The sequence below is a fragment of the Aricia agestis genome, chromosome 13, assembly GCF_905147365.1.
Source record: "Aricia agestis chromosome 13, ilAriAges1.1, whole genome shotgun sequence".
In the NCBI taxonomy this organism is placed as follows: Eukaryota; Metazoa; Arthropoda; class Insecta; order Lepidoptera; family Lycaenidae; genus Aricia; species Aricia agestis.
In genome coordinates, this window is record NC_056418.1 from 14344155 (window position 1) to 14368113 (window position 23959).

Sequence of the window (23959 nt, forward strand, 5' to 3'; positions counted from 1 at the left end):
ACAATAGAATAACAATAGATTTCCAAGAATCCACGATCGAAGGATGAAGGGTCTCTATAAATGATATTTTTTTATTATTTGAAGACCTGGGAATACCTGTGTTATAATATTATTTTATTAATTAATGAGATTTGAGCTACCTTAAATAATATTTTAATTATTGTTTTTGTGATACATTTTTCATTTGAACAGGCCCTTGAACTCGTTAACTTGTTATTACCTATTATGATGCGTAAACGCGCACGAAAATTCTAGCATTAATTACTGTCTAGACAGATCAATTTCGTTTTAGAGCCGAAAAACATAGTGTAAACATTACTTAACGTAACTTGAACTAGATAGGCAAACACAATATTCTTTCTAATATACAGGGTGTAACAAAACTAAGTGACAATACTTTAAGGTGTGTATGTGTTCTTTATTATAGAGTGCACTATAAAAGTAGCAGCGCTGAAAGAGCTAATTTTATTTTGAGATTTGTATGAGGAAGCGCCCGCGCGTCATGCATTTTTCCATGCAATTGTGAAAAAAAGTTACTCGTTCAGAGCTGCTAATTTCACAGCGTACTATATAGGGGCACACCCTAAAGTATTATCACTTAGTTTTTTTACACCCTGTAGATATTAACGCAGCGTATAAGGGCCGCGCCACACCGGAATGGCAGCGGCGAAGCGAGCACTTTCAGTGTCATATGATTTTAAACTTTATCTTCATTATTGTAATACATAGTATCGCTTAGATAGAGAAATCGCGGCCGCCGCCGGCCGCCAGCGGCGTGTTTCAAAATTTTTCTTTTGATAGGGTATCATCCCAATTTGGTTTTATATTCACAAAAGTGGTGATCTGATGATGGATCCGTAATCGAGGGAACTCCTCAAAATTTATAGGGAAACATGTGGTTCGGTTCGTGAGAAGTATTTTAAGCATATGCTACCAACAAGTAAGATTTTGCACCGAGGTATACCTGGTATACCGTGGTTCGAAAGGTGCTGAGAGAACTCCTGATTCCTTATAGATACAAGTATGGGAGTTTCAGCGTTGTTTTAAAAACGGAAAGCATATGCTATTATGCAAATTACATTCTTTATCATCATCATCACTACCATACTATGCCATTTCATAGTCTTTTAGATCGAGACTCGAGTTTGTCAAGCGATAATTAAAAAAATCTATACCTACCTAATATTATAAACCTGAAGAGTATGTTTGCTTGAACGCGTCAATCTCAGGAACTACAGGTCCGATTTAAAAACTTATCTCAGTGTTAGATAGATCATTTATCGAGTAAGACTATAGGCTATATTAATATATTATCACGCTAAGACTAAAACGTGGAAAACATTAGAAATTACGAACTACTGGAGCAATTTTATGACAATATTTGGCACAGATATAGAGTAGACCAAGTGAAGGGACTACGGACATAAGCAATTTTTATGGGAAAATATACGGTTTCTGTAAAATTCCTAATTTACGCGGGCGAAGCCGCGCGGGACATCTAGTTTACCATACGTTCCTTTATTTCTACGTAACAAACGCCCCTTTCTCCAATTTTCAAATCCAAAAATCTTTGTAACGGAAGATTTATATGTTAGAATGTCTCGTCTGTCTGTTTTAATTGTATAATTAATTCACCATACCGGCCCCCATATTATCACGTATCTTGCTAGAGCAATGCGATAGCAATTATTGCGCGATAATTGCTCCAAAATTGTAATTTCGTATCACGTACCAGCTAAAACAATACGATTGCAATCGATCACTATACATGACACCATTGTTTGTGACACTCATGACACCCAGCAATCGCTCGCGCGATTATTGCTAGTGGATTGTTGATCGCTATTATTACGTGATAAGGTAGCCGGTTTGTATACATAATTGTCTATACGTATATTTTCTAACTGCGCCTGTAATAACGCCTAATTTTACTTTCCCCTGTATCTATACTAATATTATAAATGCGAAAGTATCTCTGTCTGTCTGTCTGTCTCGCTTTCACGCTAAAACTACCGAACCGATTGTAATGAAATTTTGTATACAGATAGTCTAAAGCCTGAGAAAGGACATAGGCTACTTTTTACTGGAAAAAAGGGTTGTAAGGGGGTGAAAATACGAAAATTTGTTCAAATTAAGTTAGTTCCAAAAATTCATACTATTTAGATGGCGCCGTGCGTCTCTTACATCGCGCTAACGCTTGCCCAACATGTTTCTATAAGAGGTGGTATCATCATACATTCAAGTTTCGATTTTTTTCGATTGTTATTTCTATTATTACGTTATTTAATAAGTCAGTACTTTATATTATATACAGTGACGTAACCTTAAACCTATCAATGATAAATAGTTTATGGGTAAAGTTGTGTAATTGGGGGGCTAAATAAACTTTAAAATTTGGCATAAAATATAAAATATAAATTAAAAAATGAAATATTATGTGCACACTGCACAGCTGTTTTGATTTAAGGGGTACCTGAGTTTTTTTTTATAAAAGCTTTTGACACCAATTTTGTTGACATCGCGCGCTATAAACTGAAGTCCACGCGGACGAAGTCGCGGGCAACAGCTAGTATTCTATAAATGTCTGCGTTTTATGCTTTTTTATGCTAAAGTATTTTCAAACTGTCCATAACCACAAAGAAGGCTTCATCAATATGATTAAGCGACTTCATTCGAGCAACTTTCGGCGCATAAAAATAAATCCACACATTCGCAGCCAATCGGTATTATTTTCTGGAAGTCGCTTTAAAATTAATAAACAGACCACAGGAGTAAAACAGGTTACCACTCACCTGTATGCGATGGTTGTATCGATCGGCGATGATGTACTGTCCAATTCGGTTGACGGCGACGCCGGCGAGGCAGTCGAATTCTCCCTCCCCGCTGCCGTACTGTCCGAACTCCTTCACGAAGATACCGTTTGAGTCGAACACCTGGGTCAAAGGGTATACTTTAGTGATATACCAAAGTGCTTGGGAACTCATTTTGTGTAAATTTTAGCCAATAGTAAGTTGGTACCTGGACTCGATGATTAGACGAATCGGCCACGACCATTGTGTTGTCAGGTCCTACAGCGATGCCACGAGGCCATGTAAAATAACCGGGTTCGCTCCCCCGACTCCCCACGCTGAATTGTAATCGGCGTTTCTGCAGATACTGGCTCCTAGGGGAGGAACCTGCTGCTGCGAAACCTAAGACAAAGATAAAGGTTAAACACGCTCGTAAAGATTCCATTTCAACCATGTCTCAGAAGCACCAAACCTATGTACACGCCACTCATTTCTCTAACCTGCTACCGCTGCTGTAGCCGCCGTAGGGGAGATGGGGGAGCCTGCCGCGTTTTTTGAATCGTCATCAGAACTGGCAAGCTCATTAGCTGAGCGCAAAGGTAGCCCGAGAGACAGGCGACGCGATGTACTCGAAGTTGTACCACCAGAATCACGCTCTTTTCCACGGGAGCCGTACTTGTTTTTCAAGTATCTGGCCCACGAACTCAATGCAGCTCCGTCCTTCTCTCCAGACACTGGACGTTCGGGCGAGCTTTCTCTTGATTTAAGTGCGTGAGAAGATCGGCTACGAGACAACTCCGAACCTCCTGTGCCGGAGCCGTATCGAGCCGCTAGGTATGCGGATGGTGACGCCGTCGTTGGAGATACGGGATCATCTAAGTCGTCATCGTCGCCAGCACCGAAGCCCGTGTGGCTACTTTTGCTTCGTGCAAGGCGATTACGACGTTCTTTCATGGCCAAGTACCTAGACCGCGCTGTTGGATACTTTGAATCGTCATCTAACGAGGATTGAGTTTCTACTTCCTTTGGCTTGCTACCGTAACGATTGTTGTACGCGCTGCCCCCAGAAGCGCCATAGCGTGACGATGGCTCTTCTTCGGTTTGAGACTGTTGACGAGTTCGTGTTTTAGGTGTATTTGATGTGTCTTTGTTTTTGGAGTCGTGAGCATCATTCCGTGCGTTGTTACTGCGCGCTAATAGTGGTCCAATATCACTTCGGGCCATCGCCTGACTCTCGGTCTTCCTCTGTGTTGGCTCATCTTCGCTCTCCTCGGAGGAGTCAGTCTCCTCTTCAGAGCTCGTATCGGAGTCGTCGTGGGCCGGCTCGGCGGGCGCCGGTGCGGGTGTCGGCCGCTGTGATCCAACAAACCGACTTTGAACCCTTTGTGCGCCGCCGACTGTTCCATTCGTCGTCACCGGGGTAGGTCTTTCACTGCCTGCGGACAAAAAACGAGGAGTCGGTTTTGGTGGAAGTCCATCTACACTGTATTTCGCTTTCAATTCTGCAATAGTAAGTATTGCACCTGTATGTTTCACCGCCGAGCCGGAACTTTCTGTTGAAGCACTAGATTCAGTGCTCGCAGCACGGGCCGCCGGGCGATGAATGCTAGAAGTGTCCGAGGCGGATGGTCGTCTATTTACAGTTGGCTTTGGTGCTGGTGCCGTATTTTTGCGTTGGTTGCGTTGCAAAGACGCAACAGACTCATCATCGGATTCACCATCGCTGGATGCCTGAGGAATATATTGAAATTCGGTATTGTCACCAAAGATTCGTATTTTGTTGTCGTGTTGTGTTATGTACAAATGAGTAAACGTGGAGTGTACTGATGGAATGTCCTAATTAGTTGTCGCGTTTCCCTTGTTAGTATTTATGATTAATTTCTAAGTGCACTTCTGTACTTTTTTTATTCTCTTTCTTCTTCCCAACTCACCTCACGAGCAGGTGTAGGTGGTTTACGGGTCACAGAAGGTCTTTCTTCTTCTGCGGCACGTTGAGGAGCACGGTCAGGTTCTTGAGCGGAAGAAGCGGCGCCTTTATTTTGCCTTTTTAACCTCGTAATTTCGTCGTCTTCACTTTGTTGTCTTGCTGGAGGTGCTCGGCGCTGAGGCTGAGGTGCGGGTTGAACAGGTTTTGGAGGTGGTGGAGGTTCTTTCTTTTCCTTTTTTTTACCACTGTCCACATCTAATATCCTCTGCATGACTCGAGGACAGTCACTCAACCTGAAAATTCCACTTAGAGGCCCTCGCGTTGCATCTTCAGTGTCAGCAACTTTTTCCTTCTCTTTTTCTTTTTGTTCTGCTTTCACTGCACGTGTAGACTGCTCTGTGTCTGAGTCATCTTGTTGATGACTTTTAACAAAGCGAGAACGGAATCTTCGGGATGGCCTATGATGTTCTGATTCATAACCACTATAGTCATCCGTAACTCCGTAGTCTCTCGTATGTTTTTCTGGTGGCGGTGGTCGTCGCTCACCGAATTTTCGACCCCCCAAAATTGGTTCATCGTTTTCAGTGTACCCTTTAGCTTCTTCTTGTTGACGGAATTGCGTAGCTAAGCGGTGGTCGCTTTTAGATCTTGTTAACCCTGTAGATGGCTGGAGACTTCCAGTATATACATTAGGATGAGCAATATTAAGTTCTCCGTATGTAGCCACATGCATTACAAGTTGATTAGGATCATGTGTCATGATAAACCGTATTCTGCGGTTATAATCTCCGGCTTCATAATCGAAGTTTCTGAGAAATTCTACTGTTTTTAAGAAAATTTCTTTGGTATCAACTAGCTCAGTATCTTCCCATTCAACATCATCATTCATGTATTTATCTGCGAGGTCGCAATTACTCTGTATATTACTTAATTCTAATTCTAAATTATCTTTAAGATGTGTTAAGTTTCTAAGTTCCGTAGCTAAGTACCTATCAACTTCATTTCTTAGAAAATCAGTTCTATCCTTTAAAGCTTTAGATAGCCGTTTGTGTATTTCATCAATTTCCCCAGCAACTGCTCCGCAATTGGTTTGTAAGTTTGCTGTATTTCGTTCAACTACACCTAATATATCTTGAAGTCTATTGACACCACGACGAATTTGATTGTTAATCCTAGCTATTTCCCTTCGCAATACTTCCATATGTGCAGATTTGCAGTCTTCACATACTTTTTTATCACAATGAGCGCAAGGGGCACAGTATGCCTTTTCTGAGCAAACATTACATCTTTCCATAACCTGCCCTGCCGTAGGGTCTGGTAGTTCCCCGGCGATTTGGGCGTGGAGCTCCAGGAAACGTTGAAGGGTAACATTTGTAGGAAACCCTTGAACACCCTGGTAGGGTATTCGATGTTCTGCACGACATTCTGGACATTTGACCTGAAATTTAAGTAGAATCGTCAAGTTATTATCATCATCGTCAGTTTCGAGATGAATTTATTTTTTTATTTTTCTTGTCTTCCAAAAGTGTACAAAAATGATTTAATAAACGTTGAGCGAAATAATTTAAAGTCTTACTTGTCGTCTAACGTAGTCGACAAGTCCGTCCATGCATGGTTCCATGCAGAAGCTGTGCTGGCATGGTAGCAGTTTTGGATTCCTGTACCGGTCCAGACAGACACAGCATGTTAGCAGCGATTCAAACTGCTCCATTTTCTTCTATTTCTTTACGTATCTGAAAACAAATAAACATAATTTTAAATATTTGTTACAAAGTTTGAGAACATTAAGAGTATAGCATGCCAATGGAATATGGAATAATTATCTTTAAATATATTAATTAAAATAAATATTATCTATTAATGGAAACGGATGCCTATATCAATGAACAAGTGTTATGGTTCTATTAAAGATCTTTTCGAAGGAATCCAGCTGAAAATAGCTTCACAACACACCTTGTGATCTGTTTATTTTCAACGTCCCACTTATGAGGATCAACGCGGTGTATCTAAATATAGATCAGTCTGGTTAAATAACAGAAAAGAAAGTCAGGATATATTTAGAGTTTGCACAATATATATGAAAAGTGCTGGATTTATATTTAGACGCTGGAGGCGGATCCATATGGTGGAAAATTTGGCGGCCATCTTATAAACACTCCGTAAAACTGTGACGGTTAACTTTATTAATAGAGGAGCTCTTACTCATTGATAAAATTGTTGTATCTGAAAAATGCTTTTAACATTCTTTCTCTTGGTTACGTCAGTTATTTGCGTTATTATTCGCAGTACTGATGATTTCTGCTGCTTATCTTATACAGACGCGTTTTGCTTATTTCTGCTACCCAAACGTACAAGCGTATAATAGAATAGTATGCTTCTGCAAAGTTTCGAGATAATAATTACTAATTAGGAATTAAACTGTGTTTTTCTTCGCAATACGGTCAATAAAGTAAGTGTTTATTGGATCAAACTTAGGAAACACGAATAGGTATGATCCTACAGACTATGACAAAAAGTAGACATATTGTCATAAGACAATTACTCAACGTCGTATTCGTAATTTATGGTATAGTAGTTTTTGTGGACGTCATTTGGCCCATTCCCCTCATTACTCAGGTGAGTCATATTACACAATTGAAAAAAAAAGTGTGCGCTGATTGATCCCGTCACGAGCTATATTCGGATACTATTTTACTACTGTGACGAAGTCGTTCATGTGGCTTTGTGCCATTTTTGTGCTCCACGAGAAAATTTTCGTAAGAAAACTATTTGAACACTGCCTATTGTTATTAGACAAATCGGATTAAGCGAATGAATGTAAGTGTAACAAAAATGAAAACGAGGAATCGGATTAACAAAAAACACAAAAAAATGACGAATTCGATTATGCAAATGATTAGTAACACAAATGAAAATGACAAATCATATTAAGTGAATGAATAGTAACATAAATGAAAAGGATAACATATTTATTTCAATTGATTGATTTGGTCATAGTAGTTTGAACACAGTTGAGTAGCCAATACCAAATCGTTGTAGTATGCGGACTTGCATACATCTTCATACTGATTATATAAGCCCGACCAAACTATCGGCCAATAGAAAATCTGCAGTGTGCGGGGTGTCTAAGCTTTATTGGTCACTTTCAACATTTAAACAGATGACTAACATAACGCGAAAGGGTATTAAGAACACAGAAACGAAACAAAATTATTAAGCAACTTTGACTATGAAAGATTCTCATGAAAAGATCTACCCATTCTAGAATCGGAAAGTATAAGAGCGACCGCAGACTTACAATTAAATTACATTTAAAGTTAAAAGTGACATTCACTCTAGGAATATTAGAAATAAGCACAAGCTAGATATGCCGGTGATCAGACTTAGTAAAGTCAGTAAATCTTTTAAAGGTCAATTTATACGCCTTTACAACAAAATCCCAGAAAACGTTCAATTTCTTTCCATTAATAAATTTAAAAAAGTAGTTAAAGAACGTTTGTGTGCCAAAGCCTATTATAAGGCCAATGATTTCATAAACGATGGCACACCTTGGGAGTAGGATGGCTTCTTGCAAGGCTACTTCTTCATTATTATAGGACTTACAATTATGTATGTGGATATTGTATATAATATTTAGTTACAAAATTGTAAACTTTATTTTAAAAGATTAATTTTTTTCTCACTTTTTTTGTTAAAAAATTGGGCCCCGTGCGAGTTTCTTACGCCGGTTCTTGTCGCCGGGTTAGTTCCCAAACCGGTGGTAGGCATCATGTAGGACATTCTGAAAACATTTATTTTAAATTTATTCAGAAATAAAACAATTTTGATTTGATTTGATTGATTAACCAACTAAATTGTACAACTAAATAATTGCACACCAATCGTATCAGAACCGCGATTCTCTTCCTATTACCCACAATTAAAAGTTGTCCAATTAAATTGTGAAACTACGCAATTTAGTTTAGTGACACCGCGAGATTACAATGTATGTACTATCAGAGAAGTTAATTCCTATGCAAATCGGGGACCTAAGTAGTTTGGTTGCGTTACGTCAAACCCAGCTGACAGATCACAATTAACATTGAATTGACATATTCGACCAAATAACGTTGGTCTGTCAATTGCATAGGTATCAACTTCCTCGATGGTACTATCGAGGAAATAAAATAAAATAAAATCAATACAAAAATGACGACCGTGCCGCAATTTGAATAAATCGTTACATTCAGCCAAACCGCTCGTTCGCGCGGACGCATAAATCCAGGCTTAGAAAACTTTGCACACACTCGACACGTTCAGAGGAATTAGAGAATGGGGATCTCATCAACAAGTTTAATCCATTCGAATTTACTGACGCAAAGTGAATAAATAACGCAGGTGTTCGGGAGCACGCAGAACCAACTTTTTACGAGAACTCCGGATCCTCGAGATGGTTGAAATAAAATTGGAATTTTAATGAGATAAACTTCGAGGAACTATGGACGGTGGTGAGTTTGAATTTTATTCGTTAATTAGATCCGTTTTAACTCTGTTGTGTTACAAAAGTAATTAAGGTAATATTTTTCAAATGGCGGATAAAAAAGATGGGGGATAAACGGGAGAAAATAGTTAAGACTCAAACAACATACTTTTTGGAAACTTGAGTTAGGGTCAGCTTACAGTAAAAAAAGGTATTGCATAAACCTACATAATAGGAAAACATTATCAGGACGAGCGAAGCGAGCCCTAGTATATCCGACAATCTGAAAATTTTGTGGTACACTTTACAGTAAATCACACCTATTAATTTGTGCTTTAACATAGTAATTTTTATTTATAATATTGTAGATGTGTTATTATCAGCCCGTCAAGCGGTGACGACGCGAGCCTTCACAAAGCTCGGCTTTTAGCTAGTATTACTCCAATGTTTTCACACCAGACTCCAGAGGCATCACCAGCACATACAGCAATTGAAAAGTTCGATGTTTGACAAGGTTTCTGTCAATATTCTGATATTATGGCATGGGCAACAAATCGGATATTTGTCGGAATGTTTGCAATATGTGCTAGTTGCACCCTATGCCTTTGCGTTATAATCCCATTTTTTTATTTATTAACCAAAATATAAAAGATACATTTTAATATTAAATACAGTAACAAAAAACAAAAAATTAAAATATTATAATATGCCGCTTGACGTCTTTTTCCTATTATTTTTCGTCGTATCAGGTCTCATTACGACATTTTATACTTGACTCTACAAATTATAGATCTAATGATGATGTTTGTGATCCAGCGAAAAAAACTCAAACATCGCACAACATCACAGCTATTTTCAGGTTTTGCCTGATCACACCGCGCGTATTTGGCGCGCGTGCGAGGAGCTGTGGGCGAAAATGTTGCTCGTTTTGTTATTAAAAACATGGATGATAACATACATGGTATAAGTATTATCAAAATCAAAAGATACTGTATATTTTGTACATTACATATCTACATACATTACAGATTCGTGGATATTATTATTGAAATAGTGCTAAATATTATGTTTTATAAAAAACATGAATGTGTTTTACACCAATAACATGAACAATAATTTAAATAGGTTTATTTAAAAATATATTTTACACGTAGTTTTACACCAATAAAACATTTCAATATTTTATCGAAAAACCTATTGTGTGCTTTCGTGTAATGGAAAATTAATATGCGTTGTGAGCATTAGCGCATATTCGTAGCGGTAATTGGTTTAGCTGGAAAATATTAATTTATTACTTCACTAGCGCCACGATCCGGCTTCTGCCGAACCCAAATAAGTTATGATGCGGGTAGACACAAATTGAGACAGTGCCATCTATTGGTAACTAAAGAGCGATTTTAGTGTTATCTTTTTGTTGTTACTGTTCTACCCCCTAACAAATAAAAATATTAGTAAGGGGTACAATTTAATCGAAGAATCCGTCTTTGTATATTTTTTTGCTTAACGTTAAATATTTTTTATTAAATTACGCTTTTCTTGTTTTTTTTCTGCATTGTCTCGATATGTTGCAATGCATGCATGTTGCAATCGATGCTTGTGGTTTCAAGCCACAGTCTTACTTAAGTTACGTAACATTATCTGTTCAATAATAATTTCAGATTATAAAAGTATATAATATTATTATATTTTATAGTCTATGGCAGTAGTTATGAATAGTTTTGAATATAATGTAAGCAATTATTGATACCCCAGTTAATTAACTATGGGCAACATTTAACCCCAAATAATCAAATATTATAGCGGGAAAAGTGGCTAGTAAATGAGCAATGATCATAAAATTATTCTTTTTTACGTAACACCGAAGAAATTGGTTCATAGGCAGTTGACGGGCCTACGTCATGTGGACGGATTATATCAATTCAATGATGGTTATGATTTGTCGTCCTGGTTTGACATAACGCGGTCAATTAACGTAGGTCTGCCATCTGCCTAAAAATCAACTTTTCTGATAGTACCATCGAGGAAATTAATCCCTCAGACCAACGTCTTTGGTCGGATCATGTCAATTCAATGTTAATTGTGATCTGTCGGCTGGGTTTGACGTAACGCGACCAAATTACGTAGATCCGTCAACTGCCTAGAAATCAACTATTCTGATAGTACATTGGCCCCGCAAAACAATTTGTAATCATCTCAGAGAGCACGAGAGACAGGCTAAAACTGTCTTGGGAAAAGCGATGAAATTAATCAGAAAGAACGATAGATGTAGGAAGTGTTCCAGTTTCCCACTCTTAGGAAGAAGGGAGATACTACAATATTGCATTTATAAAATTATTAGAAAACGAAACATTCCGCGGATTTGATCCGCGTAAATAACCTATTGCGCGGAACCGTACGTTTTCCATGACAAGTAGCTTATATCCTTCCCCGTGATCTACTATAATTATGTCTAAGCTAAGCCACATTTATACGTGGGAGAGCCATGCTTCGGCACGAATGGGCCGGCTCGACCGGAGAAATACCACGTTCTCACAGAAAACCGGCGTGAAACAGCGCTTGCGCTGTGTTTCGCTGAGTGAGTGAGTTTACCGGAGGCCCAATTCCCTACCCTATTCCCTTCCCTACCCTCCCCTACTCCCTTCCCTTCCCATTCCTACCCTCCCCTATTACCCTATTCCCCCTTTAAAAGGCCGGCAACGCACCTGCAGCTCTTCTGAAGCTGCGAGTGTCCGTGGGCGACGGAAGTTGCTTTCCATCAGGTGGCCCGTATGCTCGTTTGCCCCCTTATTTTATATAAAAAAAACATACAAATCGGTCCATTTATCGGTAAGATCGGTGTGTCTAAACAAACAAACTTATAATATGCTTTATCATAAAATGTTATAAATAGATTTTCTCATTAACATAATGAAACCACAACCTGTATCGTTAATAGTTTAAAAGTTTCATCGGATTTGTACCGCAACAGTAAACCGCTTAGAACAGCTATACTCAACCTGCGGCCCGCCGGAACCTTAACAGTGGCCCGCATGAAGTAAAACCATTTTGAAATTCACGCCCACCGGCAAAATATTGCAAGTCCCCGTGAAAGTCTTGTGATAGTTTTCCACTTTTAAATTACGTAACGTAAAAAGACGTATTTTTTTTTCAATAAAACCATACCAACCAATAACCAACCATAACATTTTTGTTGCGGCCCGCGACACGTCATATGCTAAGTACTCACATGCGGTTCTGCTCGATAATTTTACTCCAAATCGAGTAATAATTACTGTGTGGACCGCAAAACTCACAGCTCGCATCGAGCCGCTCGAAGGCTCGCATCGATCCGGCTCGATGGAATTAAATATAGATTAGAATAAAGACAAAATCCCGAGCCGCGGGTTTTACTTGACGTTATTGCTCGATCGAGCTAATCCGTATGTGAGTACTTAGCATAAGGCCGAAACATATTTGAGGCCCGTATAAAAAAAAGGTTGAGTGCCACAGGCTTAGAACCGAGCGCCAAGTTTTATAATATCGCTATCTATTTTAGTACAATGCCCATTAGGAGTCTAAGTTGACAGGAACTTTGCTTCATTTTCCTCAGTTCTTGTGGGATTATAGTTCCTCTATTATGAAGGTCACGTCAAGCCAGACTGGTATCTGGTATTATGATCCATGGATATCTGTTGTTAATAATATTTAAAGGTAGCTGTTTTGTCTTTGTATTTTAATATAAATATTCAAATTGATCTATTTTTGTAATTCATATGAGTTGTAATTTTTTCTCGCTTGTATTTAAGAAGTATTATCAGAGAAGAGAATTTCTAGGCTAATGGGGTATCTTTTTTTTTTTTTTTTTTTGCGCCGAGAAAATGCTTTTAAGCATATATATAGGGTCCTATCCGCAAGTATGTGGGTCTCTGCTGCGTCCGAAGATGGTGGTGGACGCAGCCCCTACCCACTAAAAACTCGGCGGTACTCCACTATGCGCCTTGGGCGGGCCGCGGGATCGCGTGAGCCTACACCACGAAGGCTAATGGGGGACCTAAGCTACGTTGTTTGGTCGCGTTACGTCAAACCCAGACGACAGATCATAATTGAATTGACATGATCCGACCTAAATATGACGTTGGTCTGTCAACTGCCTAGGAATCAATTTCCTCGATGATATGAAGTATGACGTTGCAGGCTATGTACAGGCAAATGTACTAATTCAAAGTGAAGTAGCTATTTTTCTAGTTGTAGGAATGTCTTTCTAGATATAATAATTACAACCAATGTTTATTGCACAGTCTGTTGATACACATGTTTCTCATTATCAGTAAATCATAAAATTATTTCAGGACGCGTCTGACGTTCTTGGCAACATTCTCGTCGGTGATAGAATATTTTGGCGGGATTTTGGCGAATATGACGAATATCTAAATTTTACTACATTCGTAAGATATTTTTTTATAAAGCCAAGAGGCTTTTAAGTGCGCAGATAGTATAAAAACAAGGAAAAAAGAAAATTTTATGGTTTAAGACTAAGAATGACTAATAAGTCAGAAACTAACTTTCAAATGCGTTACCAACGTATTTAAATTTTCACGCTTTTAACAATAAACGTGCTATTAAAGCCTTATTCAAAATTTGCCCAGTTTCGATAGCGATTCGACAGCGAAGTTAAATAAAAGTGGCGAATGCATTTTGACCAAGCACTCTGGTTATGAGTAAATACCTAAAAAAATAAATATTTTTTTCAAGTTTCTAACTATAATTTTCAGACACCAATTATACTAATAGGGTAAATTATTTTTTTTGTTTGTTTTAAAATTGATGTTCATCATAATAACAAATAAGGATAAATTTTCTTTCTTCTGAGAATTAATCTTTTCCTACCTCAACGAAATAACAATGTAGAATTGACAGATACAGCTAATAATAAGCCTCAGCAACTGCATCAGGTGTAACAAAGCTTATTTTTACCTGTACACCTGCCTGACTCAGTGCAGTTCCTGCCAAATTGCTTTGCAAAAAATGGCTTTGGCATCTTTCGTGTGCGTTGATATTCTGCGTCTGTTTTTACTCTGTTGTCAGCAAGAGCACTTTACTATAGTGATTTGGTTACTGCTAGTATTTTAGCTTGGCACTAATTCTTATTCTTCATGAAGCAGTGACAAATTATACAGGCTGTTATAAAACAAAGCGATTATACTTTAGGCTTGTGTATGTGTCCCTTATACAGGTTGTTAGGTTTAACACCGTTATCCTTAAAACCATCAAATACTGTCGTCATACCCATACAAATTCCCCGAATCGGCAATTTGTATGGATTTTTTTAGTTCCTAGCATTGTTCTCGTAGAAAAAGTTGTTCATTTTGAAGGACTCATTTAATTTTGATGGTTTTAAGGATAACCTATATACAGGGTGATAGGTGTTAAACCTAACACCCTGTATATAGGTAGATACATAGAGTTCACCGAGAAAGTACCCTCAAAGAGTTTAAATTTTTTGTTTGTCTATTTTAAACTACATAAAATACTTTATTTTTACATAAAAAGTATTATTTTGTGCTCAATTTTTAAGGCAGAATAGTTAAATTTCACCCCACCCCTTAAAAAACCTTATTTCGAAGGAGATTTAAATATTATATTTCCTTTACCATCGATTGTAATCATTAAAACCTTTTAAGGTCTATTAAATATTTATCAGAATATGGCGGAAAAGGAGAAAATATATTTCATTACGATTTTGTGCTTAGCAGATTAAGCTTTCTTCGTTTATTGGCTTTGTTCCTAAATGGAAGTTTCGTGAAGCGTAATTCGGAATTCCTTCCTTACTTATTAAAATATTTAGCATCATTAACCTATGATTTTAAGTATCTATTCCGGTATCATGGTCATCTCTTCCGGTAGAGGAATCGTCTTTTACCCGACTCACTCGACTGTGAGAGAAATAGTGCTTTACGAGGGTTATGTTTGTAAAAATATGCTAAAGATACTTTATCGCACCAATTATTAACGAATGATATTATATTGTTTAACGGCCGTTCCCAATATTTGATCTATCTCTGGTTTTGCCCTACTAGAGATAGGAATAACTCACATTAGACATTAGAGACATATATTTTATGTCAATTATGAGCTACTACTATCTCTAGTAGGGCAAAACCAGAGATAGATCAAATATTGGGAACGGCCGTAAGAGTGAAGCCACATTACTTTGGTGCGTCACGGACTACGGTGCATTTTGTCATCATAACGGAATAATTAATTGGTTGCCAATAGTAAGGTACGCTACGGCACGCGGCGTCACGTGACAAATCCAATACAAAATGGTAACGCAGCACATCTTTTATCCTGTTATTGTTCCTCAGACCATTGAATGATGACGCAATAAAACAATGTGGCTTAAATTACAAATTATGGATGTGGATGGAAACGAGTTACAATGGCATGCCATTTTCAAATAACACATTCATTGCCACTACGATTTTCATGATGTCTTCTCGGATGCCGCCTACATTGTACGGCGGACTCGCCTGGCGAGTTGCCGGCACTGGAATCAAATTTACGTGAACGAGGCGAGACGGTGGCACTGAACGTGTTAAAGCAACGTAGCTTCGCTCAAGGTGGAATATCTCATTGTATAGTAAATTGTGAAAAATCTTAAGGTACGCTATATGGGCAACTAAAATTGCTTCACTTCAGTCAATTCTCGTCGATTATGACGTCACGACTATATCAAGCAATTTTCGGCAACAAGCAGCAATATTGCGCAATACATCGCAATACAATTGAGCGATATGGCACAACTTCATCAACTATTTATTAGACGACATTGAGCGATATTAAATATCTGGAGCAATATTATCTCCGAAATAATCGCCGCAATTTAATAAAATTGCTCCATATTGCTCGACTAATTGCTCCAGATCGCTCCATTTGTGTCGCCGAGCAATTATTGCCCATGTAAGCGCTTCTTAAGCGCTTCTTTAGCCTCGCTGCAGCATCAACGCATCGCAACGGTAATAAGCAAGATGGCTTTGCTTAATGTAGCATAATATCACCAAAAATGTTTGAAATTTTTGTAGCGTTGCTACAGCTGTAGCGACGTACCGTACTGTCCGCAACGCAATGTGGCAACATGGCTCCGCTGGTGGTACATCACGGCTTCGCTTTAGCAAAACAAACTCATCATCTGTAATAGAGTTGCCGGACAAATTTGCACGGAAGGACTTTAAATACGGATAAAGTCAGCTGCTGAACTAGTCGTGGAAGTTTTAATGAAGTTTTCTGTAAGTTGGCGGAGATTAAGGCATCAGAAGCATGCGGGTGTATTTCAATTTACATTAAGAGTCCAGGATTCAATTTATTCCGTTCAAGGGTTTTTTTACTTCTGACATGTTATTTACGCTACTTCTGTGTACCACCGGCACGTTAATGAGCCGCCTGATGCACTCGACCTCACGCTGTTTTGTAACTTATTTGAGTGTGTTTAAGATTCAATTTCGTTTGTTCTATACATTATTTTTAAGAGTATGAAGTTGGCTACAAAAAGAATGCACTAAATTAGTTCCTGATTGGCGCAATTTTGTAAAACTTGAAAAAAAAAATCGAAAAATTTGAATGGCGCCATAGAACGCGGTATTTGAGGCCATCCCGGTATTCGAGAGGTAAAATAAATAAAACTGGGTCTACCAGAATCTGATGGCAAATTCTGATGATAGATTTTCAAAAAATATTCTTAATCAATGGATAAATTTTTATACTTGCATGTTTTACACACAGAAAGCCGCTGAAGGAAAAAAAAGGATCAAAATGTTTTATTCCTATTACTCCGGTATTACTAGAGTCAATTTATTTTCTAACTTTACACGTTTATATTTTATACGTGGGAGAGCCATGCTTCGGCACGAATGGGCCGGCTCGACCGGATAAATACCACGTTCTCACAAAAAACCGGCGTGAAACAGCGCTTGCGCTGTGTTTCGCCGAGTGAGTGAGTTTACCGGAGGCCCAATCCCCTAACCCCTACCCTATTCCCTTCCCTACCCTCAACTATTCCCGTCCCTTCCCTACCCTCCCCTATTACTCTATTCCCTCTTAAAAGGTCGGCAACGCACTTGCAGCTCTTCTGATGCTGCGAGTGTCCATGGGCGATGGAAGTTGCTTTCCATCAGGTGACCCGTTTGCTCGTTTGCCCCCTTATTTCATAAAAAAAAATACTTTTTGCCATCAGATTCTGGTAGACCTATAATAAAAAAAATGGTGACACTCTACGGCATAGTATTAATGTTTTGGTAGTATATCTAAATGTCACTTAATTATCTTGCAAGAAATAAATTTAATGTATATACTGCTTAATATGTACCTTTTTTTTGTTGAGGAGGCTGGAGGGGAAATACGTTACGTATAACTACTTATACTATATTGTTTGGTCATAATCATAATTTTTATTTGCAAAAATATGGCAGCAAATTGTTCTTAAGAGGATACACCAGGGGCGAGAGAAATTGAAAATAGGTATTTAAAAATGTATTGCTGTCTCACCAATCTCAAGTCAACACGACAAAAGTTCTAATAAAAGAACAGAAAATCTTCGATTCGTTGTCCGCTGATTCCTTCTCCAAAACTTAACCGATTTAAGTACTTTTTTCTTTTGGGTTTTTGGATGTTCTTATCTTTTTTAAAAATAAAATTATGAAAAAAGAAAACATAGGGACCTGCTAATAGTGGCCATAGATATTCAGGAAAAAAATCATAACTCTACCGGCATTATCCAGGGAGGAAACAGGGGACAGCGTTTGTTTGGAAAAACGGCGGCGTGGACTCCTCTTAAGTCTTAAAATTAAATAATTTAGAGATCACGTCATGTTATGGTCGCACTTAATATTTTCCTTATTATTTAAAATGATATAGCAAAAACTCGCTAGGAAGCAAATGCTAAAGTTTATTATTCCTTCTTTTCCACTTTATGAAAACGAAAGGTATGGTAGTAAAATGAAACGTTTCCGAGAAATAACTTATAACGTTGTAAAATGAAGTGTTTTTTGATTGCGAGTTTCAGGAGGTGGGGTTTATTTATTGCTGAAATAAGTTTTGTTACTCAAGCTTTATAATAAATTTAATTAACTCTAATAATTGCATAAAGTTCTATAAATACCGCGAAAACAATGTACTTACGAAACCACATACGATACAGACAGCCACTGACAGCCAGCTGTCAAAGTAAAAAAGATCAATGTCCATAGACAGTGATCTTTCTTTCTGCAACTAGGGTGACATTGATCTTTCTATGATACGGCCATACAATCTTTTTTTGAGTCCCTTGTGTACGATGATCGTTTTATGCGTTTTTCGTTAATATGGACAGAAAGGTTTTTTCATTTTGCACTAGATGGCATTATTAGTTTGTTTTTATCGAAAAGTTGACAATGATCCTTCTTCCCCTGTACCCTTCAATTGTTTCATACACTTTAAGGCGGGGATTAATCTCAATCCAAAACGATAACTTTGCACACAACCAAAGACCAAGCGTATACGCATCGCAATAAGATTCATTTTAGCTTAGCATAAAACTGAAATCACTCGAGCGGATTTTCTCTATTTTTCATGTTTTTTTTAAATATCTTTGGAAATAAACATTATGAAACAAAATTGTTCGGTTAAAGAATTTTTAATATAGATAAACTAACAATTTATTCAAATAAAATGTATAATTATCCTAGTTAATACTTATATTTCGATGAAATAGATTTTTATCGGAGGTGAGTTTGTAAATTAATTACAGCCAAAGTATTAAGTTTTATTAAAATGTTTATGGTTTAAGGTATTTTAAATATTGTGCTTTATACCTCATATTTTTTTAAAACTTCGTTATTATATTGGAACTAGGTAAACCGGAAGTCGCGGAATAACAAATTGGGCTTTATCCTCGCCTTAAGGCATATCGCATTTCCGGGTTTCGTAGTCCTTAGTTTAGCAGAACCGGATTCCGGGTTTAATAGAACCTTTATAGTTTCGGTCTGTCTGTCTGTCCGTCCGTTTGTCTGTCCGCGGTTTTGCTCAGAGATTATAGGACCTACAAAGCTATAATTAGGTATGAATGCACATATTAATGATGCCGACAAAATGGTATATAAGATCTTTAAAATTTATTTATTGTACTATAGTCATTTTTACTAATGACTATAGTAAAATCAGCGATTGTACTATAGTCATTAGTTTTTATTAGTCTATGGTTCTATGTTTTATAATTTTTCTTAAGTTACTTGTCTGTTAATTTCATCGGAATATTTAAAAACATTTAAAATATACCAGCCATCCAATATTTAAAACGTCCTTGGAACACGTGACGAAATTTTCGTACGTAAAACATAAGCTTATAATGAAAACACCCTTCGAATTTCCGCTTAATCCCTTAATTACCCAAAAATTGCCCTTTAAGCACACATATTTGAACCCCTTCCGCCCTTATTGATGTGATGTTAATAAATCTTCAGCTACGCGTGTGAGGCGCCATCTTGTGACGTCACGGCAACAGAAACAAAAGACTAGCGCGTCATCCCGAAGGACGCCAGGTGTATTTATATTACAAAAGGATGCGAACACTAAAATAGATCTTTCAGAGAAATGTAAACAAAGGAAAGTCGTTAATAAGTAAAGTAACGGATACGAAAAGTTTGTGTTTGACTTAGTGAATTTTATTTTCTTGTAGATTTTGAATATAAGCTATAAAATTATCGAATAATTTTATTTTTCTTTTTAAATGTTTGAAAGGTATTAGCAATATTTGTTGATTACTTCTATAGGTGTAAAATGCACTGGTTTGGTCAACTTTAACCGATTTGTTGCTACCTTCATTTTCACGAATTCTTACCACAGGCCAAGCAGTTTGTTCGAAGACGCTTATGGCGCGTCATCGGCCCTGCTAAACAATGACGCCCCACGTGCGGCATTGGCCACTGGTTGTGTTTTATGCACATTTAGACTAAGGAATTGTAATTACAGTATAATCAATTAGTTTTAATGTGTTTTTTTTAACAATCCTTGTATGCCGCGCCTGGCGCGTCATCGGCCTCACTGAATTTTTTTAAATGACGCGCTGGGCGCGGCAGTGGCCACGAATCGGTTAAGCACAACCAAAATCCTTACAATTAAGGAACGAAATACCGCTAAAGGACCTGTTATGTTAAGTAATTAAGTGTATTTGAGAATTTTGACAGTTTAAATATAACAATATTTTACATAATTTGCTAATTTAACTCTATGAAGCAAAAACTCAAAAAATCGTGTTGAAAAATATTTGGAAGCGGAAGCCTGTACAATTTTAATTTTGCAAAGAAAAATTCACACACTTTTTGATAACTATTTCCAACAACACAACATACCTAACCTCAAAAGATTTGCAGTACTAATATAGCACGACAAATTAGGTATCGCAACGTGCAAATGATGATTCGACATTTCTCTCACACTTATGAATCGTTTGATACGAGGAAACGAGAAAGATGTGTCTGTCAAATTGTATTTAAAGATATGAAGAGCGAAAAGTGAAGAAAATAGATGCGATGAATTCTCACAAAACTACAGCTTATTTAACGTTTTTTTTCTTTCGTATACTTATTAAATTTTGTTAGTATACAATAAACATGAAAACAAAATCAAAGTTAATATTAATAAAAATGATATAATATTTAAATTACTCGAATTAAATACGAGAAATTCAAATCTCTCCCTTGAAGATTTTAAATAAAACCAAAGATTTAATTATCGGGTAACAAAATATAATATGGTAAATACAAGAGACTCTAGGATCTAAATGATCCTTTGACGTATCCTAATAACTAATAGTAGACTAAAAGTGGACTGTAACACTCAGTAGAGTAGCGTAGAGTTTGCAAATTTGAACTTAAGCACCGGTGAATACGATTCGAATTTGTCTAACTATCCACAATGAATTGATCTGTGCTCTTCTAACCTAACTCTTAACTGCTTTCTACTATCTTTTAGTATTTAGTTGAATCCTATTCCTACATTTCTTTCTCTTACAAACGAACGAAGATATTTAACCAAAGACCGTAAACGAGACTGCCTCTTCTTAAAATGTGGTTAATCTTCACAAATCCTAAGGCACCGAAGCAGTACTTACAGCGTCGCATAAACACACAAATCCAAGCAAGCGGGGGTAGGGTAACACTATTTACTTGTCATTCTGCCGTCGGGTAGGACTAGGTATATCACAGGCGTGTAGCTAGCGCGGCTCTACCGAGCGGACTGGTGGGAACACGACACCGCTGCGCGGGAGTGTATTTCGGGAGCTGCGCGCGCACGTTACTTTTGGAAAAGGTCATTGGACACGAGTTTTGTTTTTGATAATTGGATTTCAATGTCGTTTGCGCACTTTACGGTGGTGAGTTTTTCACTATACCGGTTTTCTGCTATAGCCATCGATGGTTTTCCTGCCCTACACCGTCAGAGGCAGAAGCCCTACGCAACCCATGGTTCTCTGTTCTACGTCACCCGTAGTTTACCGCCCTAAGCCGCCCATGTTTTTCTGCCCTACGTCATCCATAGATTTCCGCCCTAAGCCGTAAATGGTTTTCTGTTCTACGTCGCACATTGTTATCCACCCTAAGCTGCGCATGGTTTTCTGCGATACATCATCCATAGATTTCCGCCCTAAGCCGCACATGGGTTTTCTGCCCTACGTTGCACATTGTTATCCGCCCTAAGCCACATATGGGTTTTCTGCCCTACGTTGCACTTTGTTATCCGCCCTAAGCCGCACATGGTTTTCTGCCCTACATCGCACATTGTTATCCGCCCTAAGCCGCACATGGGTTTTCTGCCCTACGTTGCACATTGTTATCCGCCCTAAGCCACGCATGGTTTTCTGCGCTACGTCATCTATAGATTTTCGCCCTAAGCCGCCCATATTTTTCTGCCCTACGTCATCCATAGATTTCCGCCCTAAGCCGTACATAGCTTTCTGCCCTACGTCATTCATAGATTTCCGCCCTAAGCCGCACATGGTTTTCTGCCCTAGAACACCTCTAGATTTCCGCCCTAAGCCGCATATGGTTCTCTGCCCTACGTCGCACATTGTTTTCCGCCCTAAGCCGCGCATGGTTTTCTGCTCTACACCGTCTATGGTTTCTACATTCCTCAGGATTTAAGTGAAAAATAATATTTGAGACGATCAGTATTAATATACTGCTTATTTCTGAACAACGAAACGAACAAAAAGACTAAGGAATTAACTGTACATTGTACAAGTTAACTTTTTAGTCTTTTTGTCTGTCAGAAATTCCAATTTCAAATACTTTTTCCACAAAATGTCTTTGACGATAATAATAAACGAAACAGAAACTTCTATTTTCTAGCTCTTTATTAACATAAAGTATTTACACACCCTCCAACTTTCATCATAACAACTTTTACAAGTATTTTAATAAAATATTTTCGTATTATTCGTAATTTTGAACGGCTTGTCTGACCGCAGATATGAAGAATATTAATATATTTGTACCAAGGCCAAGGAGAGTATGAAAAAACTTTCAAAAATAAAAGGTCCAAGCCTAGACTTAATAGAGAAGCTTTGCATGTCGAGGCCAAAATATAGTTAAATTATAATATTTTGTTAAAATCTGTTTAAATGATTTGTTTTCTTTTCAAATAATCATGATATGCATACTAATTGGCAGTAAAGTAAGCTAAGACAGAGTATTAAATTAGGACATAATTAAGAGGGAGATAGAGAATACGTGACTTTTTTTTTTATTAAATAAGGGGGCAAACGAGCGAACGGGTCACCTGATGGTAAGCAACTACCGTCGCCCATGTACACTCGCAACATCAGAAGAGCTGCAGGTGCGTTGCCGGCCTTTTAAGAGGGAATACGCTCTTTTCTTGAACGTTTGCAGGTCGTATAGGTCCGGAAATACTGCTGGTGACAGTTCGTTCCAGACTTTTACAGTGCGCGGCAGAAAGTTACGCGAAAAACGCACTGTGGAAGACTGCCACTCATCAAGGTGATGAGGATGGTATGTTTTTCGCGTGGGACGATGGCGAAAAGTTGCAGGTGGTATGATTCCGAACAATTCCTCAGAGCACTCCCCGTGATACAACCGATAGAGGATGCAGGTGCCTTACTCTCGAAACTGATATCGATTTTGATATGCGATTTCAACGGTTTTTGACACTTTAGCCATCTAAAATATGTCTAAAAAATGTCAAAAAACCGTTGAAATCGAAAATCGAAATCGATATCAGTTTCGGGAGTAAGGCACTAAAGAAGCTACATCTCGGCGTAATTCCAAGGGGTCCAAGCTGTTTGAAACACTATGGCAGTCAACAATTCGAGCGGCCCTTCGTTGGATACGATCTAGAGGGAGCAGTTGGTATTTTGGCGCCCCTGCCCAGAGATGAGAACAATATTCCATATGAGGCCGAACCTGCGCCTTGTAGATTAAATTAATTTAGTCAGGTATGGAGAACACTTGTTGTTCTACCAAGTAGCGAGGAGCCGACATGACTTAGGGACTAAGAGAAAACCCTTATATGCCAACCATGTTTGACCAAGTTAAGATTCACATTGGCTTCGTAGGCGTCGCCTTACCTCCGTCTTGAACTTAGAGTATGACCATCCACTGGAAGACTTTCTTTTACTTTATCACCATAGATATTTAGCTAGATCAGCGGGGTAAAATTGGTCGCTTTGGAGAATCATATTATTGTTACGGTACACGGTATACGGACATGTGGTGCCATCTAGCGGCAAACCAGCGAAACTGATCAGGGGACATACTACAC

General features: G+C 38.1%; 1 protein-coding gene across 3 annotated transcripts in view; it reads right to left on the bottom strand.

Annotated features, from left to right (window-relative positions):
- LOC121732849 (RING finger protein nhl-1) overlaps positions 1–21441 on the bottom strand; it is a 39903-nt gene extending 18462 nt beyond the window's left edge. Inside the window, exons 1-7 of one of the 3 annotated variants that reach the window (XM_042122837.1) lie at positions 21297–21438; positions 6293–6449; positions 4721–6154; positions 4313–4520; positions 3290–4225; positions 3019–3191; positions 2793–2933 (exon numbers count right to left, since the gene is read on the bottom strand). In XM_042122837.1, coding sequence (XP_041978771.1) covers positions 2793–2933; positions 3019–3191; positions 3290–4225; positions 4313–4520; positions 4721–6154; positions 6293–6427 — 3027 coding nt within the window. In that variant the 5' untranslated portion in view covers positions 6428–6449; positions 21297–21438. Of the gene's footprint in view, positions 1–2792; positions 2934–3018; positions 3192–3289; positions 4521–4720; positions 6155–6292; positions 6450–21296 lie in introns of all 3 variants that reach the window. The other 2 variants (XM_042122836.1, XM_042122835.1) reach the window with 2 other exon arrangements.
- Between the last annotated feature and the right edge of the window lie 2518 nt (positions 21442–23959).